General features: G+C 43.0%; 1 protein-coding gene across 2 annotated transcripts in view; it reads right to left on the bottom strand.

Moving 5' to 3' along the window:
- Positions 1–16781, bottom strand: part of CCDC68 (coiled-coil domain containing 68) — a 65305-nt gene extending 48524 nt beyond the window's left edge. The window contains exons 1-2 of one of the 2 annotated variants that reach the window (XM_070743547.1): positions 16730–16781; positions 1135–1274 (exon numbers count right to left, since the gene is read on the bottom strand). In XM_070743547.1, the coding sequence (XP_070599648.1) occupies positions 1135–1254 (120 nt within the window). In that variant the 5' untranslated portion in view covers positions 1255–1274; positions 16730–16781. Of the gene's footprint in view, positions 1–1134; positions 1275–16503; positions 16532–16729 lie in introns of those variants that run through there. The other variant, XM_070743546.1, reaches the window with a different exon arrangement.
- Between the last annotated feature and the right edge of the window lie 1297 nt (positions 16782–18078).

Here is an 18078-nt window from a genome sequence, read left to right as displayed (position 1 = left end):
CTGACGTCAATGTGACACAGAGAGTTTGACACTGGTGATCCAGGAGTGGGTTCCGCTTACCTTCCCTACTGGTTCACATCGCAAGGGAAATGCAAGTTTTGCGCAATTTCACAGAAAGGACACTCAGCACATACACAGAAGCCTTTTTGCATGCGCAGTGGGGATTTTTTTTGCAAGCTGCAATGACCAGAGGAACAGTTCGGGAACATGCCCATATAACACCAACACTCCGCAGTCTGCATTGGTTGCCGATCAGTTTCCGGTCACAATTCAAAGTGTTGGTTATGACCTATAAAGCCCTCCATGGCATCGGACCAGATTATCTCAGGGACCGCCTTCTGCTGCACGAATCCCAGTGACCAGTTAGGTCCCACAGAGTGGGCCTTCTCCGGGTCCCGTCAACTAAACAATGTCATTTGGCGGGGCCCAGGGAAAGAGCCTTCTCTGTGGCGGCCCGGGCCCTCTGGAACCAACTCCCCCCAGAGATTAGCATTGCCCCCACCCTCCTCGCCTTTCATAAGCTCCTTAAAACCCACCTCTGCCATCAGGCATGGGGGAACTGAGATTCTCTTTTCCCCCTAGGCTTTTACAATTTATGCATGGTATGTTTGCTTGCAGGTATGATTGGTTTTAAAATAAGGGTTTTTTAGCTGTTGTAGTATTGGATTTACATGCTGTTTTTATTATTGTTGTTAGCCGCCCCGAGTCTACGGAGAGGGGCGGCATACAAATCCAATAAATAAATAATAATAACAATAAATAATAATAACATGGACCAGTGACAAATTTCCGCTACCGGTTCTAAAGAACTGGCCCAAATCGGCAGCAGTCCACCACTGCTGTTATCTAGACATAATATCCAAGTCAATATGTGTTTGTGTGGCTAACATTATCATTGCTAAAGCACCGTTTTGGATGAAATGCGTGCACTGAGTTTTGTGGGTGGCTACACACACACACAACTCAGTTCATGTGTTTTATCTTAAAAAGTGCCTTATCGCTGACAATTAAAAGGATCTTAAATAACTAAGCCAACATTCCTTGAGATCTTGGACTGTCCATCCGAGAGATTTAGGTGAACAGAATAGACCAGTGGATCTGGTTTTGTTACATATTCATAAAAAAAATCCATACCTTTTTAATATATTCTGTTTCTTCAATAATCTCAGACAAGGTAGATCCACAAAAGAGGAAACGTCCTGCTGTCTCTGTTTTCTCCTTCAGATGATGTGTCACCACTAAAGTGGTAGACATTATCCCAGTTTGAGGATAATCTGTATCAACAGAAGACAGATATAACAATAACAATAACAATAACAATAACAATAACAGCAGCAACAACCACCACCACAACAACAACAACAACAAGAGCCGAAATAGCTTAAAAACTCATCTTTGCCGCCAGGCTTGGGACTTTTAATCTTCCCCCTGACCAATGAATGTTTAAGTATGAGTGTTGAATGATTGGTTTGATAGGTTTTCCTTTTTTTAATTAAATCAAATGGCTGTTTTAAAGTAGTATTAATTAGTAATTAATTAATTGGATTCATATTATTGTTTTGTTTCTTGTATATGCTGTGAGCCGCCCTGAGTCCTCGGAGAGGGGCGGCATACAAATCCAAATAAATAAATAGATAGATAGATAGATAGATAGATAGATAGATGGATGGATGGATGGATGGATGGATGGATGGATGGATGGATGGATGGATGGATGGATGGATGGATGGATAAACAAACAAACAAACAAACAAACAAACAAACAACAATGACCAGGAATGAAATTCATTTTTTCCCTATCAGTTTTACGGGCATGGCTTGGTAGGTATGGCAGGGGAAGGATACTGCAAAATCCCCATTCCCTCCCCACTCCAGCGGGAAGGATACTGCAAAATCTCCATTCCCTCCCCAAATGTGGTAGACATTATCCAAGTTTGAGGATAATCTGTATGAACAGATGACATATATAATATAATATACTGCACAAGTCAAAAAGAGGGCGGGTAAAATATTTACTGACCCCTCACATCCTGGACACAAATTGTTTCAACTCCTACCCTCAAAACGTCGCTACAGAGCACTGCACACCAAGACAACTAGACACAAGAACAGTTTTTTCCCGAACGCCATCACTCTACTAAACAAATAATTCCCTCAACACTGTCAGACTTTCTACTAAATCTGCACTTCTATTCTACTAGTTTTTCTCATCATTCCTATCATCCTTTTCCTCCCATGTTGACTGTATGACTGTAACTTGTTGCGTATATCCTAAGATTTTTATTAATATTGCTTCTTCATTGCTTATTTGACCCCTATGACAATCATTAAGTGTTGTACCACATGATTCTTGACAAATGTATATTTTATTTTATGTACGTTGAGAGCATATGCACCAAGACAAATTCCTTGTGTGTCCAATCACACTTGGCCAATAAAAATTCTATTCTATTCTATTAATAATAATAACAACAACAACAATAACAACAACAACCAGGAATGAAATTCATTTTTCCCTACCAGTTCTATGGGTGTGGCTTGGTGGGTATGGCAGGGAAAAGGATACTGCAAAATCCCTTTCCTTCCCCACTCCAAGGGGAAGGATATTGCAAAATCCCCATTTCCTCCCTACTTCAGCAGGAAGGATACTGCAAAATCTCCATTCTCACGCCAATCCAAGGAGAAGGATACTGCAAAATCCCCATTTCTTCCCCACTCCAGGGGAAAGGATATTGCAAAATCCCAATTTCTGCCCTACTTCAGCAGGAAAGATACTGCAAAATCTCCATTCTCACGCCAATCCAAGGGGAAGGATACTGCAAAATCCCCATTTCTTCCCCACTCCAGGGAAAAGGATATTGCAAAATCCCCATTTCCTCCCTACTTCAGCAGGAAGGATACTGCAAAATCTCCATTCTCACGCCAATCCAAGGAGAAGGATACTGCAAAATCCCCATTTCTTCCCCACTCCAGGGAAAAGGATATTGCAAAATCCCCATTTCCTCCCTACTTCAGCAGGAAGGATACTGCAAAATCTCCATTCTCACGCCAATCCAAGGAGAAGGATACTGCAAAATCCCCATTTCTTCCCCACTCCAGGGAAAAGGATACTGCAAAATCCCAATTTCCGCCCTACTTCGGCAGTAAGGATACTGCAAAATCTCCATTCTCACGCCAATCCAAGGGGAAGGATACTGCAAAATCCCCATTTCTTCCCCACTCCAGGGAAAAGGATATTGCAAAATCCCCATTCCTGCTCTACTCCAAGGTGGAAGGATACTGCAAAATCCCCATTTCTTCCCCACTCCAGGGAAAAGGATATTGCAAAATCCCAATTTCCGCCCTACTTCAGCAGGAAAGATACTGCAAAATCTCCATTCTCACGCCAATCCAAAGGGAAGGATACTGCAAAATCCCCATTTCTTCCCCACTCCAGGGGAAAGGATATTGCAAAATCCCCATTTCTTCCCCACTCCAGGGGGGGGGGGGGGAGATTTCATAATCCACATTCCCTCCCCACTCCTGGGGGAAGAATATTACAAAATCTCCATTCCCACCCCACTCTTGGGCCAGCCAGAGGTGGCATTTGCCAGTTCTCTGAATTACTCAAAAAGTCCTCTACCAGTTCTCCAGAAACTGCTGAATTTAACCCCTGAAAAAAACCATACGCGACAAAAGTTCAGTCAGATTCCATGTTTAGACTACTAGAGTTCGAAGGGACTTTGCAGGTCATCTGGTCCAACCTCCATCAAGCAGGACCCTTTCAGAAGTATGGCCATTCAATCTTTTCTTGAAAGTCTAAAGTGTTGGAGCTCTCACAACCTCTGCAAGCAGGCTGTCCCACTGATTGATCGCTCTCACTGTCAGAAAGTTTCTCCTTATTTCCAGGTTGAATTTCTCCTTGGTGAGCTTCCATCCATGATTCCTTGTCTGGCCTTGTGGTGCCTTGGAAAACAGTCTGATCCCCTCCCCTGTGTGGCAGCCCCTCAAGTTTTGAAACACTTGCTATCACCTATCTCCTGATCCTTCTCTTTGTCAGACTGGCCATGTCCAGTTCCTGCAACCGCTCTTCTTAGGTTCTAGTCTCCAGTCCCCTAATCACCCTGGTTGCTCTCCTCTGCACTTTCCTTAGAGTTTCAATGTCTTTTTTGTAGTGTGGTGAACAAAACTGGATGCAGTACTCTAGGTGTGGCTAACTAAGGCTTTACAGAGTGGTATTAGTACCTCCTTTGTCCTAGAATGTATCCCTCTATTAATGAAACTTAGAAGTGCATTGGCTTTTTTGTTGCTGCTGCACATTGCTGGCTTATGTTGTCTACTAAGACTCGAAGATCCCTCTTGCAGTTACTTACTTACTTACTTACTTACTTACTTACTTACTTACTTACTTACTTACTTACTTACTTACTTTATTTATTTATTTATTTATTTATTTATTTATTTATTTATTTATTTATTTATTTATTTATTTATTTATTTATTTATTTTTATTGTTAGAGTTGGAAGGGACCATGCGGGTCATCAAGTCCAACCCCCTGCCTAAGCAGGAACCCTATAGCATCCTAGCCAAATGGCAGTCCAATTTCCTCTTAAAAATGCCCAGAGTATTGGAGTTCACAACGTCCGCTGGTAGGTTGTTCCACTGGTTGATCGTTCTGACCGTCAGGAAGTTCCTCCTTATTTCCAGGTTGAATCTCCGGTGCCCTGGAGAATAAAGTGATCCTCTCTTCTCTGTGGCAACCCCTCGTATACCTGTAGACTGCTATCATGTCCGCTCTGGCCCTCCTTTTCTCTAGGCTATCCATGCCCAGTTCCCACAGTCTCTCTTCGTAAGTCTTGGTTTCTAGACCCCTGATCATTTTGGTTGCTCTTTTCTGCACCTTCTCCAGAGTTTCAATGTCTTACTTTACTTTTCTCAGCATTGAATTTCATTTTATTAGATAGGGCCCAGTGTTTTATTCTGCCAAGATCTATCTGGATTTTGAGCCTGTTGTCTGGGGTGTTAGTTATTCCTGCCAGCTTGGCAGGAATATTCTGAATTGGAAGAAGCAAACACACATACTGGCAACTGGACTGAAATATAAGCTATCCTAAGATTCAGTTCATGATATAGAACCATCTTTATTGTAAAACCACGTTGATATGAACTCAGGAGGGGCCTTGTTAGCTATTATACAATCTAGGAGAACAGAAAGCAATTTATTTGGCCAGCGCATCAGAAAACAACACAGATGTGAAATCTGATTGTGTCACAAAAATTTACAGAGCCTTCTGTTTCAAGCATTTAAATGCACATTTTAAAGATGATGTTAGATATGGTCGGGTAAACTACTGTAGATCAATACAATTTATATTCTGTTCTAAAGAAAACATTTATCTTTAAAATACAACGTCACGTGTATCGGCAGGTTGCTAAGGACGCCAAGGTGATCACTTCCTGCATTCCATGGAATCCAGGAAGTGATCACCTTGGCGTCCTTAGCAACCTGCCGGAGACATCAAGGCTCTGCCCCCGGAATCTCTTAGTGGGAGGGATTCCCCAGCTCCTTCAAAGGGAGGTCTTCACGTAAAAATAAACATTGTTAGTTTTACATGAAAGGACGCCGCAGCGGCGCTGCAAGCAAAAGGCGGTCCTTTCACGTAAAAATAAACATGTTTATTTTTACGTGAAAGGACCGCCCTTTGGCTTTCCAGAAGACTGGTAGGGAGTAGTGTTGGGTGAACCGAACCCGCACAATTTGGGTCCGTAACGAATTTTGTGCTGTTCGGCATGCCAGACCCGAACCTGAATTTTTTAAAAAAATTCATGCTCCGGTTCGGCATTTGTGCCGAACATTGTGAAAGCCACTGCCCGGCTGTCATCTGCTGAGAAGAGGAGGAGGAGCTGGGCGGCAGTGGCGGCAGAGGAAGGCGAACACTGGGGAGCTGTCGGCCAGTCGAGAGGATGGGAGGGAGGCACAAAAGGAGCTGGGGAATCCCTCCCACAAAGAGATTCCAGGGGCGGAGCTTTGACGTCATGTATACCGGCAGGTTGCTAAGGACGCCAAGGTGATCACTTCCTGGATTCCATGGAATCCAGAAAGTGATCACCTTGGCGTCTTTAGCAACCTGCCGGTATATGTGACGTCAAAGCTCCACCCCTGGAATCTCTTTGTGGGATTCCCCAGCTCCTTCAAAGGGAGGTCTTTTCATGTAAAAATAAACATTTTTATTTTTACAAAAAAGGACGCTGTAGTGGCACTGCAAGCAAAGGGCGATCCTTTCACGTAAATTTATTTTTTATTTTTACATGAAAGGACCCCCCTTTGCTTGCAGCGCCACTGCAGTGTCCTTTTTTGTAAAAATAAAAATAAATAAAAATTGAAAATCCAGAAAAAAAACCCCAATGGAATTCCGGGGGCAGAGCTTTGGCGCCACAGACCGTTCGGGTTCGGGTTTGGCCGAACTCTGTGTGAAGTTCGTCTGAACTTGCTGAACCTGAGCACCGTTGGGTTCACCCATCACTAGTAGGGAGGAGATAGTGTGGATTCCACAGGGTCGGAGCCACCACAGAGAAGGCTCTTCCTCGAGATCCTGCCAACCAACATTGTTTGGCGGATGGGACCTGGAGAAGGCCAACTTTGTGGGCCGCTACTGGCTGCAGCAAGGTATGAAGGAGGAGGTGGTCCCATAAATAGTCTGGCCCTGAACCATTTAGGGCTTTAAAGGTAATAACCAAGACCTTGAATTGCATTCGGAGACCAACTGGCAACCAATGCAGCTCGCGTAATGATGGAGTAATATGGGAATACCTTGGTACACCTGTTATTGCATACGCCGCTGCATTTTGCACCAGCTGAAGTCTCTGAATGCTCTTCAAGGGTAGCCCCATATACAGCGCATAGTTCAAACCTGAATGCCTTCCTCCCCCACTTTTCCCCATAGCAACCCTGGGAGTTGGGGAGAGGAGCGAAGGGGGAGAGAAGAGGAGAGGAGAAGAGAGGAATGGAAAGAGAGAGAGAGAGAGAGACTGTCCCAAAGATACCCAGTTGCCTTTTATGGCTAAGGTGGCACTTGAATTCATGGTCTCCTGCCTTCAAACCTGGTGCCTTGACCACTAAACCAGAGGTCTTCAAACTTGGACGTAAGACTTGTGGACTTCAACTTTCAGAATTGAATTCCTATATTTTATACAGTATATCTTTTCTTCCATTCATATATATTTTCCTCTATTCTTCATTGACGTATTCTATTCTCATATCTTTTCTTCTATCCTTTCCCTGATATTTACTACTACATGTTTTTATTCTCTTTAACTTTCAATTTGTATTGGACTAAATAAATAAATGAATAAATAAGTGAGTGAGTGAGTGAGTGAGTGAGTGAGTGAGTGAGTAAGTAAGTAAGTAAGTAAGTAAGTAAGTAAGTAAGTAAGTAAGTAAGTAAGTAAGTAAGTAAGTCTTAAAGTTGCCAAGTTTGGGAACCTCTTCACTAAACCAAACTGGCTCTATTCCCTGAGCTCAGGTTTACAAACTGCAGAAAATAAAGAATTGTTGCTGCTAGCCAGGCCTATTGTTCAGTCTTAAAAAGCAATGCTCATATTTTCTGCTCCACCTAAGGCTTTTTTGCATCCCTCTGAGCAGAGTCGGACATGCCAATTCTGCTTCTGCAGCTATGCTATTAAGTCTTTACTAGCTGTGTGTCATTTTTTACAAGAGGCTATTAAAGGCTGAATTCAGCCTGTCTTTTACGCCTTTACCGACGTTTATCCTATGGCAGCTGGCTTAGCCTCACCCAAAAGATGCCCACAGTGTGTGGTTAAAAACATCAAGGTGGCAGCTGCGACGGTGCCATCAAAGCCTCACCCTTGTTAAAAAATGTGCCATGCACATAAGTAGCACCATTGTGGCCCCTTCCCCACCTGGCTTTGCTTGCCACACCTATGGACAGCCCTGTATTCCAGCTGTTTATGCATCTCTCATATCCTGAAGATTATGAGCAGGCTTTTGCAAACTGGAATAATCCTAGCCATATTTTAAGGATAAAGTGAGTTTAACTGTTGATTCAGGTTTTAATTACAGTTAGTCCTCGACTTCCAATTGGATACTTATTTTATTTTATTTATTTATTTTGTCTAATACACAATACACATTGAAGAGAATAGACATGTAGTAATATATATAAAGAAAAGGATAGAAGAAAAGATATAAAAATAGAGGAGAAGATATATGAAAGGAAGAAAATATATATGATATACGAGATAAAGGAGAGACAATTGGACAGAGGACGAAAGGCACACTAGTGCACTTATGTACGCCCCTTACTGACCTCTTAGGAACCTGGAGAGGTCAATCGTGGAGAGTCTAAGGGAGAAATGTTGGGGGTTAGGGGTTGACACTATGGAGTCCGGTAATGAGTTCCACGCTTCGACAACTCGATTACTGAAGTCATATTTTTTACAGTCAAGTTTGGAGCGGTTAATATTAAGTTTAAATCTGTTGAGTTCCACGCTTCGACAACTTGATTGCGTGTGCTCAGCGACTATTCCAAGTTGCAACAGACTTCCCATAGCTACTTATGATCTCATTGTCCTAAAGGTGGTAACTGGACTTTCTTGATTTTTTTCTTCGAAGCCGTTTCGCTTCTCACCCATTCTACGAGGGTCGCCCAGAACATAATGCACCACATTTTTTTCTTCAACAATTATTTATTGAACACAATGAAACTTACACACAAGAAAGAATGATGTTTCTTCTCCACTCCCTATTTTTCCATGTAATCTCCATCCCATTCTATGGCCTTCCTCCAGCGAGACACATGGGCGTGTATGCTCTGCAGGTACTACTCGTTGTTCTGGTCACAAAGCCTTGGAGCTCTGCTGAACCATCTTCTAATGGCCTCACCCTCTGTGCCCAGCGACTAACCCTACTTCTATCGACTGCAGATTCTCCATAAACTGACACAAATGTTTGTAAAAGTTCCCAACAGTTTCTTTCTCTGCATTGAGAAATTCAATGCGGCGTTACTAACAGACACATTTCATGGGCTTACCCAGGTATGCCCATGTTTCATGTATGCAGTCATGGGCTTACCCAGGTATGCCCATGTTTCACCATCACTCCGCAGTCTGCATTGGCTGCCGATCAGTTTCCGGTCACAATTCAAAGTGTTGGTTATGACCTTTAAAGCCCTTCATGGCACTGGACCAGAATATCTCCGAGACCGCCTTCTGCCGCACGAATCCCAGCGACCGATTCGGTCCCACAGAGTGGGCCTCCTCCGGGTCCCGTCAACTAAACAATGCCGGTTGGCGGGCCCCAGGGGGAGAGCCTTCTCTGTGGTGGCACCGACTCTCTGGAACCAACTCCCCCCGGAGATCAGAACTGCCCCTACTCTTCCTGCCTTCCGTAAACTCCTCAAAACCCACCTTTGCCGTCAGGCATGGGGAAACTAAACATCTCCCCCTGGGCACGTTGAAGTTATATATGGTATGCTTGTATGTGTGTATGTTAGTATAGGGGATTTTCTTAAATTTATAATATTTTAATTAATTGGATTGTATTGGATTGTTTTTCACTTGTTGTGAGCCGCCCCGAGTCTTCGGAGAGGGGCGGCATACAAATCCAAATAATAAATAAATAAATAATAATAAATAAAACAGTGCTGTAGCTACGCTATCTGTCTAAATAAATGCAAAATTGACGCACGCACTCCTGACAATTCAAATAATGTATATCTGAAATTTTGCATTTGTACCATTACTGTAGGATGAGAAAAAAAAATTGGTGCATTACTTTCTGGGTGACTCTCATATTCCCCACCATCCAGTCAAAGCAGAAGCTTCTTGGATGAAAAGCGAAAGGAATTCAAAGAAAAAAAACAAGAAAATCCAGTTGCTTTTTTTAAAACAAGCACCTTTGGGACAATCATGACCTGGATGGCTGACAATTTCCATAGACATTTAGCTTTGCATTTTGGGATTTTATTTATTTATTATTGATTATTTATTAAGTTTAATTTATATGCCGCCCAACTCCCGGAGTACTCTGGGTGGCATACAAAACCCCCCCAAAACAACCCAACATCTAAAAGAGCAATTTAAAAAGACAATTTAAAACCCATTAATAAGATTGTGCATATTTTTGTGGCTGGATCTAAATGATTTGATCAACGGCCCCAAGCCTGCTGGCAAAGAAAGGTCTTTATGGCTTTCCAGAAGGCCAGTAAGGCGGGGGCAGAACAGGTCTCAGGTGGTAGCTAGTTCCAGAGAGCCAGTGCTGCCCTAGGACTCCTGGGGAGCCATTCAAATCCCTCTCAAGGCCCTGCAAAATATTGAAAATATTTGCAAAAAATTTAAAACAATAGCACTCTTATATCGATTTTTTTTGCTATTTGTTTTGTTAAAAACTAGGTTTTACATGAGAAAAAATATTTTATGTTAATATTGAATGGGATTAGTATTGGTATTTTTATATAATTCAAAAAATAGTGCACTTTTCATTTTTCATACTTTTCTACCGCATACTTTTCATACATTTTTCATACTCTTCTACCGCATAGCTCCCAGCGACAGGTAAGTTAGTCCCATCAACTAAACAGTGTCAGCTGACATGGCCTCGGGGGAGAGCCTTCTATGTAGTGGCTCCGGATTTCTGGAACCAGCTACCTACTGACATCTGTCAATGACCACTTCAGCTTCAATCGCAACAACACAAGAGCATGTAACAGATTCAAACCTAATATTAACCGCTCCAAACTTGACTGTAAAAAATATGACGTCAGCAACCGAGTTGTCAAAGCGTGGAACTCATTACCTGACTCAGTAGTGTCAACCCATAACCCCCAACATTTTTCCCTTAGACTATCCACGATTGACCTCTCAATAGGCATTGTAGTTCTAAACTTTCTAGGCCCAGGATTGAAAGTCTAATCTCGTAGGGTATTCTGTTTCGAGTGGAGGAGTGAAGGGCTCTTCTGGTGAAGTATCTTTGGACATATTCAAGGGTGTTAATGTCTAAGATGTGAAAGATTTTGGCAATTTTTTTGTTTCTGTGCATGCTCAGAAGCAAAAAAAACCACTGAAATCTCTCGCGTGCATGGGTCCCCTCATGAGATTTTGTTTCCGGCGCATGCGCAGAAGCAAAAACATGCTAGGATACTTGCACATGCACGCAAGACATGCAAAGCTGCACACGCAACTCAAGTTTTGTTACCGGTGCGGCATCCTTTACTGTTTTGGTAGGAACCCACTCCTGCCACAAGGCCAACTTGGAAACAGCAAAGGACCAGCCCACTGAGTCTCTGCCAATGAAAATGTAGCTTAGAAAGGCCATGGGTGGCCCTCCTGAACTCTGTTTTTATTGGCAGAGGGTTGCAGGAAGCCATCGCATCCGAAAATGGAGTTTGGGAGCCCATTTTGCTGACAGAGTGTTTGGGCCGTCACACGAGTCATGTTGAGCTGGCCACGCCCACCTGGCCACACCCACCCTGGCCCCCCAAGGTCAAACATAACCTTTATATGGTCCTCAATGAAATTGAGTTTGACACCCTTGATCCATGAGGTAAAGTAGGAGAAGAACTACACAGCCCTAGTTTTTAATCCAGGAACATTATAAAACCCATAACGAACGAGTTAAAAGCAATGTCCCAGGAAACACATTCCCCTTGCCCTACTAGTAATAGGCAGTGGACTTTGGTCCAAGGGAGAGGTTTCCATAATACAGATATATATTTAAAACAGTGCCTCAGGGAAGCAAATGCTGGCGGAATGCCACCCAGCAACACTTTTGTGAGTTTGTATTGTTCCTTTGAAGAACCTGCTATCTAGAAATATGGAAGACTGAGCACTTCATCAGTGCTGTTGAGGGGAAAGATCAAAGGCAACATGAGAAAATATTATTTTACTGAAAGAGTAGTAGATCCTTGGAACAAACTTCCAGCAGACGTGGTTGGTAAATCCACAGTAACTGAATTTAAACATGCCTGGGATAAACATATATCCATTGTAAGATAAAATACAGGAAATAGTATAAGGGCAGACTAGATGGACCATGAGGTCTTTTTCTGCCGTCAGTCTTCTGTGTTTCTATGTTTCTACATGGATACATCCAGTAACTGTGTAAAAGTGTCTTTCATTTATGGTCTCCCACCTGAGCCATCATTTTGCATATACTGTATTTTTCAGAGTACAGTATAAGACACAGCTTAGTTTTGGAGGAGGAAAATAGGGAAAAGAATCTGCTTACCAGTTTTCATCTGGCTAGCATTCTTAATCTGGTCAGCTTCAGCACATTATTTTATCCGTGGTTAGGGCTTTAAAAAAACTTTATTCGAAGAGAGTAACAATGAAAGAGCTTGCAAGCCAGTAAGAGCTGGGAACATCATTAGTACCTGGAAAGAAACATTTGGAGCAAGTAGAGCAATGGGGAAAAAACCCTGCCAAGACTTAGGGCTTGGAAAACATTCTTTGCAGAGAGTAACAATGAAAGAGCTTGCAAGCCGTAAGAACTGGGAACATTGTTAGCAGCTAGTTAGGGCTAGGGAAAAAAAGCTACATTCAGCGTATAAGACGTACCCAAATTATCAGCCTCGTTTAGAGAGGAAAAGGGTGTGTCTTATACTCCCCAAAATATGGTAGTTATGGTTAATATATTTCAGGATGCCAGTAAAACAAAAACAAGGCTCTAATGCAGGTAACGGTGGAAGGATTGAGAAGAAGAGGATGAGCGAGAGCAAACTGGATGGGCACACTTATAAGATGGCAAGATTTGCACTTTGGAAGACTTCAAAAGTTCAGAGAAGAGCAATTAAGATGAACAAAGGCCTGGAGACTAAAATATATGAAGAATGGCTAGGGTGATAGGAGAGAAGTATTCCAGTATTTGGGAGGCTGCCACAAAGAAGAGGGGATAGAAATATAGAAACCTAAAAGATTGACGACAGAAAAAGACCTCATGGTCCATCTAGTCTGCCCTTATACTATTTCCTATCTTAGGATGGATACATGTTTATCCCAGGCATGTTTAAATTCAGTTACTGTGGATTTACCAACCACATCTGCTAGACGTTTGTTCCAAGCATCTACTTCTCTTTCAGTAAAATAATATTTCTCATGTTGCTTCTAATCATTCCCCCAACTAATCTCAGATTGGGCCCCCTTGTTCTTGTGTTCACTTTTCTATTAAAAACACTTCCCTCCTGAACCTTATTTAACCCTTTAACAAAGTCCGGAAAACAGCAAGGCATGGTCCTGAAGAACTGCGATCAGATAATCTTCTGCAACGGCCAAACCAACACGCTGCTATTTGTATCAGCAGCTCTAATTACACCCAAACACAGGTGGCCTCTCTTATCTCCTGTAATATGTCCTCAATTGGTTTCTTCTACGCATAACTCTGCGCCTGCGTGGGTCCAAGACTTCTGCATCCGAATCGACCAAAGATAATGGAGATTGGCTTCCTGTGCTGTGTGCCAATCCCCCCTCTTCCAAATCACTCCCACCTTCTTCTTCGTCCGAGGAAACTGCACTACCTGCCTCTGTCGGCAATAAAACAGGTCTATGACATGTTGATGTTTCCCCTGCATCCACCTCCACATTCCTTGAGGCAGAAGCTGGGCCAGAGCCAACCACAACAACAACCTCACTGGTGCAGTGGTTAGAGTGCAGTACTGCAAGCTACTTCTGTTGATCACCAGCTGCCAGCAGTTTAGTAGATCAAATCTCAGTAGCCTCAAGATTGACTCAGCCTTCCATCATTCCAAGGTCGGTTAAATGAGGACCCAGATTGTTGGGGGAAATATGCTTACTCTCTGTAAACCCCTTTGAGGGTGCGCTGTGAAGTGGTATATACGTCTAAATGCTATTGCCATTGCTATAACATGCTTTTTCTACACCACAAAAGGAAAATCAGGGTAGCATTCCATATAGATTTGTATCAAGATGGTGGCATATTGCTGAGCTAAGATGGGAGAAGACTGGATCTAGATATCCAGTCTACATCTTCAATACTCCTGTGTCTGTAGGGCAACTGAGATGTTTAGGGGCTTGTACATTTCTGAATATAGCAAGCTTCTTTGGGGGGGGGGAGCTATCAGGTCATATTACTCTATTTGAATTAAATCTGAGTCCAGGTTTATCCCAGGAACTTTTAGTGGTGAGAGGCAATCTCAGGACATCAACAAAACATATTTATTTAGTCCTACCTTGAAAGTGCTTGAGGCAGTAATTAACACTGTTTAGGAAATTATTGCGAGTGAAGGCTGCGTTATCTTAGTCCTAAGCTAATCATCTAACCTAGTCTTTCTTGGCCTGGTGCTCTTCAGATCTCCTAAGAGAACATTTTCCAGAAATTAAAATAAGCTTGGCCCAATTCTGGAAATTTTGGAGTTTCAGTCTCAGTGTACCTGGAGGGCACCACGTTGTAAGTTCCCAGCTTTTAGGATAGGAAAACAAGACACTGTCTTTCATGACTTAGCCAATGATTTACCTCAGTGATGGTGAATCTTTTTTGGCCCGTGTGCCAAAACGGTGGGTGTGCACACACACTGATTTACCTCAGTGATGGAGAATCTTTTTTGGTTAGTGTGCCAAAAGGATGGGTGTGCGCACACACTGATTTACCTGAGTGATGGCGAACCTTTTTTGGCTCATGTGCCAAAAGGGTGTGTGTGCGCGCGCACTGATTTACCTCAGTGATGGAGAATCTTTTTTGGCTCGTGTGCCAAAACGGTGGGTGTGCGCACACACTGATTTATGTCAGTGATGGCGAATCTTTTTTGGCTCGTGTGCCAAAATGGTGGGTGTGCGCACACACTGATTTACCTCAGTGATGGCAAACCTTTTTTGGCTCGTGTGCCAAAATGGTGGGTGTGCGCACACACTGAGTTACCTCAGTGAGGGCGAACCTTTTTTGGCTCGTTTGCCAAATGGGTGGGTGTGCACACACACTGATTTACCTCAGTGAGGGCGAACCTTTTTTGGCTCGCGTGCCAAAACGGTGGGTGTGCACACACACACTGATTTACCTCAGTGATGGAGAATCTTTTTTGGCTAGTGTGCCAAAAGGGTGGGTGTGCACACGCTAGCGCATGCATGCACACAACCCCAGTGCTGTCCCCTGTACATGCGCATAACACCCCATGTCCCCCTTTTCACCTGGACACAGGCCTCGCTGAAGCCTCCAGACTCCTGAAACCTGAGGAGGGCAAAAAAATGGCCAAATGAGCCAATTGGAAGTTCTGAAGCGAACTTCTGGTTGGCCTGTTGGCCTGTTTTCTGCCCTCCACAGGCTTCAGGAGGCTTCCCTGAAGCCTGGGGAGAAAAGAAGGTCGAAAATCCGCTGGCAGTGACATAGGCCAACACCTCATGTGCCCTCGTATATGACTCCATCTGCTATCTGTGGCACACGTATCATAGGTTCGCCGTCACTGATCTACCTCATCCAAGATCGGATGAGGATCTTGGATGAGATCCTCATTCTATATCCATTAGGTTATCTACATTTTATGAAATCATTTGCACAGTGTCCAGTGGTTCTGGACTTCTGGTTAGTGGGGCTACAAGGTTTCAGTCTAAAGAAGATGGATAACCCCAGGATAAAAACAGAGATCTACTTTCCCAGAAGTCCTTTGGGAAAACTCCTTCAGGGTGGAGAAGAAAGCAGGAAACCTTTAACACCCACAAATAAATAAATACACACTCATACATCCACAAACATCAGCCTATAGCTGTAATGGAGCAAATAAATAAATACACACTCACATACATCCACAAACATCAACCTATAGCTGCAATGGAGCCAATAAATACACACTCACATACATCCACAATGTCAGCCTATAGCTGCAATGGAGCAAATAAATAAATACACATTTATACATCCACAACCTCAGCCTATAGCTGCAATGGAGCATTGAGTAGCTTTCTTTCCAGATTAAACCCAGGAAGAAAAATATACTGCTCAAAAAAATAAAGGGAAAACTCAAATACACAACCTAGATCTGAATGACTGAAATATTCTCATGGAATACTTTGTTCTGTACAAAGTTGAATGTGCACAATAGCATGTGAAATCGATTGCCAATCAGTGTTGCTTCCTAAATGGACAGTTTGATTTCAGAGAACTTTGATTTACTTGGAGTTATATTGTGTTGTTTAAGTGTTTCCTTTATTTTTTTGAGCAGTGTACATTTTCCCTACAAATTGTAACTGCCTTCTGGCACTCGCCACTTCCCCAAAAGAGATCTGGTACCCCCACCTAACTGCTCCTATCTCCAGCTTTGACTGCCAAACTTGCTTCCCGTCTCCGTTTCCCACAACCAACCGGGGGTTGGGCTAGATGACCTACAAGGTCCCTTGCAAACTCTAATAATAATCTAATTTAAACCAAGAACCGCGGTTTCCCGGCGAATCCCAGCAAGGAGGCAATTTTGGAAGGGATCCAAAATTTTGGATTTTGGATCCTTGGAGATTCCCCCATTCCCATTCAGGCTTTCGCCTTCTCTCTGAGCCTAAGCCTACCTTACCGGGTTGTTGTGGCTGGAGAGGAGGAAGAAAAAGCGCGTCGGAATGGATAGCAACCCGCGGGAAAACGCATCATCCGGAGCTTTGGGACTTAGTCTGGGATACGCTCGCCTCCCCAATGGGGAAAAAAGACGCGGACGCGAGTGGGAAGGCCAATTCCGACCCGCCTGCTTTTCTACTTCACCCGAGTTCGGCCTCGCAAGATTAAGGCGCTTTCCCGGCTCTTACCTGGCGCACTCCGTTCGCCGACGGGACTCCCCGCGACCTTCTTCGGCCGCTCTCTTCTCCAAACTTCTTCTCCCGGGCGCGGAGTTCCTGCCGGATCTTTTCCATTCGCTTCGGAGCTCGGGCGGCTCCTCCCCGGCGCCCGCCCTCAATTGCTCGGCGGGACGCCCTCCAGCGCTCCGAAGAGGCTTCTTGGACCGCTGAATGAGAAGAATTTTGACAGTGCGCTGAATTCACACGCGCAACGAAATACACGTGTTCGGAGATTCGGGACTCTGGACCTGAGGTTGCGAGCGGTCCGACGTCATCTAGTAAAAGAGACGTAATTTGCTCGCTTCCTCCCTCCATTTCTTTTACCTGTCATTTCAACAGGTTGGGTTATTGAAAGGGCTTGTATATATAGTTTAGTTAGATTTTAGTTTGACTTTTAGATTTTAGTTAAGACTTTAATTTGATTGTTGAATGAATGATATTAATGATATTTTAATTAGAATTTTAAAGACTGCTTTTTAATGTTTTAATTGGATTGCTATTATTCTTGTTTTTCTCTATATGCTGTGAGCTGCCCAAGTCCTCGGAGAGGGGCAGCATACAAATCAAATTAATTAATTAAATAAATAAAATAAATATAGAAACATAGAAGATTGACCACAGAAAAAGACCTCCTGATCCATCTAGTCTGCCCTTATACGATTTCCTGTATTTTATCTTAGGATAGATAGATATTTATCCCAGGCATGTTTAAATTCAATTACTGTGGATTTACTAACCAGGTCTGCTGGAAGTTTGTTCCAAGCATCTGCTCCTCTTTCAGTAAAATAATATTTTCTCACGTTGCTTCTGATCTTTCCCCCAACTAACCTCAGATTGTGCCCCCTTGTGTCTGTCTGTCTGTCTGTCTGTCTGTCTATCATCTATCTATCTATCTATCTATCTATCTATCTATCTATCTATCTATCTATCTATCTATCTATCTATCTTATCCCTCCATCCATATATATATATGTATCACATATTTTTTTGCTGAATTTTTAAAATTAAGGGAGACTAGGATGGCACCATTTCGGCCTTGTTCTGGCCTCACCCTTACTGGGATTTATGTATACATACATACACACACACACACACACACACGATGTACTGTATATATAATCTATCTAGTAAAAACTAGTAAAAGCAAATTACACTCCTGCAAATTAAGTTTTAATTGGCATTTTTAATGGTTTTCCTTTTAGTAATTTATCTAAAATTATTGCATTGTTTTAAGTGTGCGAGCCACCTAGACTCATTTATGTGAAATGGGCAGCTCTAGAAACAGAACGAATGAATACCTAATATGAAGGTACTAAAAT

This window comes from Erythrolamprus reginae, chromosome 2, assembly GCF_031021105.1.
Source record: "Erythrolamprus reginae isolate rEryReg1 chromosome 2, rEryReg1.hap1, whole genome shotgun sequence".
In the NCBI taxonomy this organism is placed as follows: domain Eukaryota; kingdom Metazoa; phylum Chordata; class Lepidosauria; order Squamata; family Dipsadidae; genus Erythrolamprus; species Erythrolamprus reginae.
Note: the sequence above shows the minus strand (reverse complement) of the source record. Positions and strands in the feature narration are given on the sequence as shown.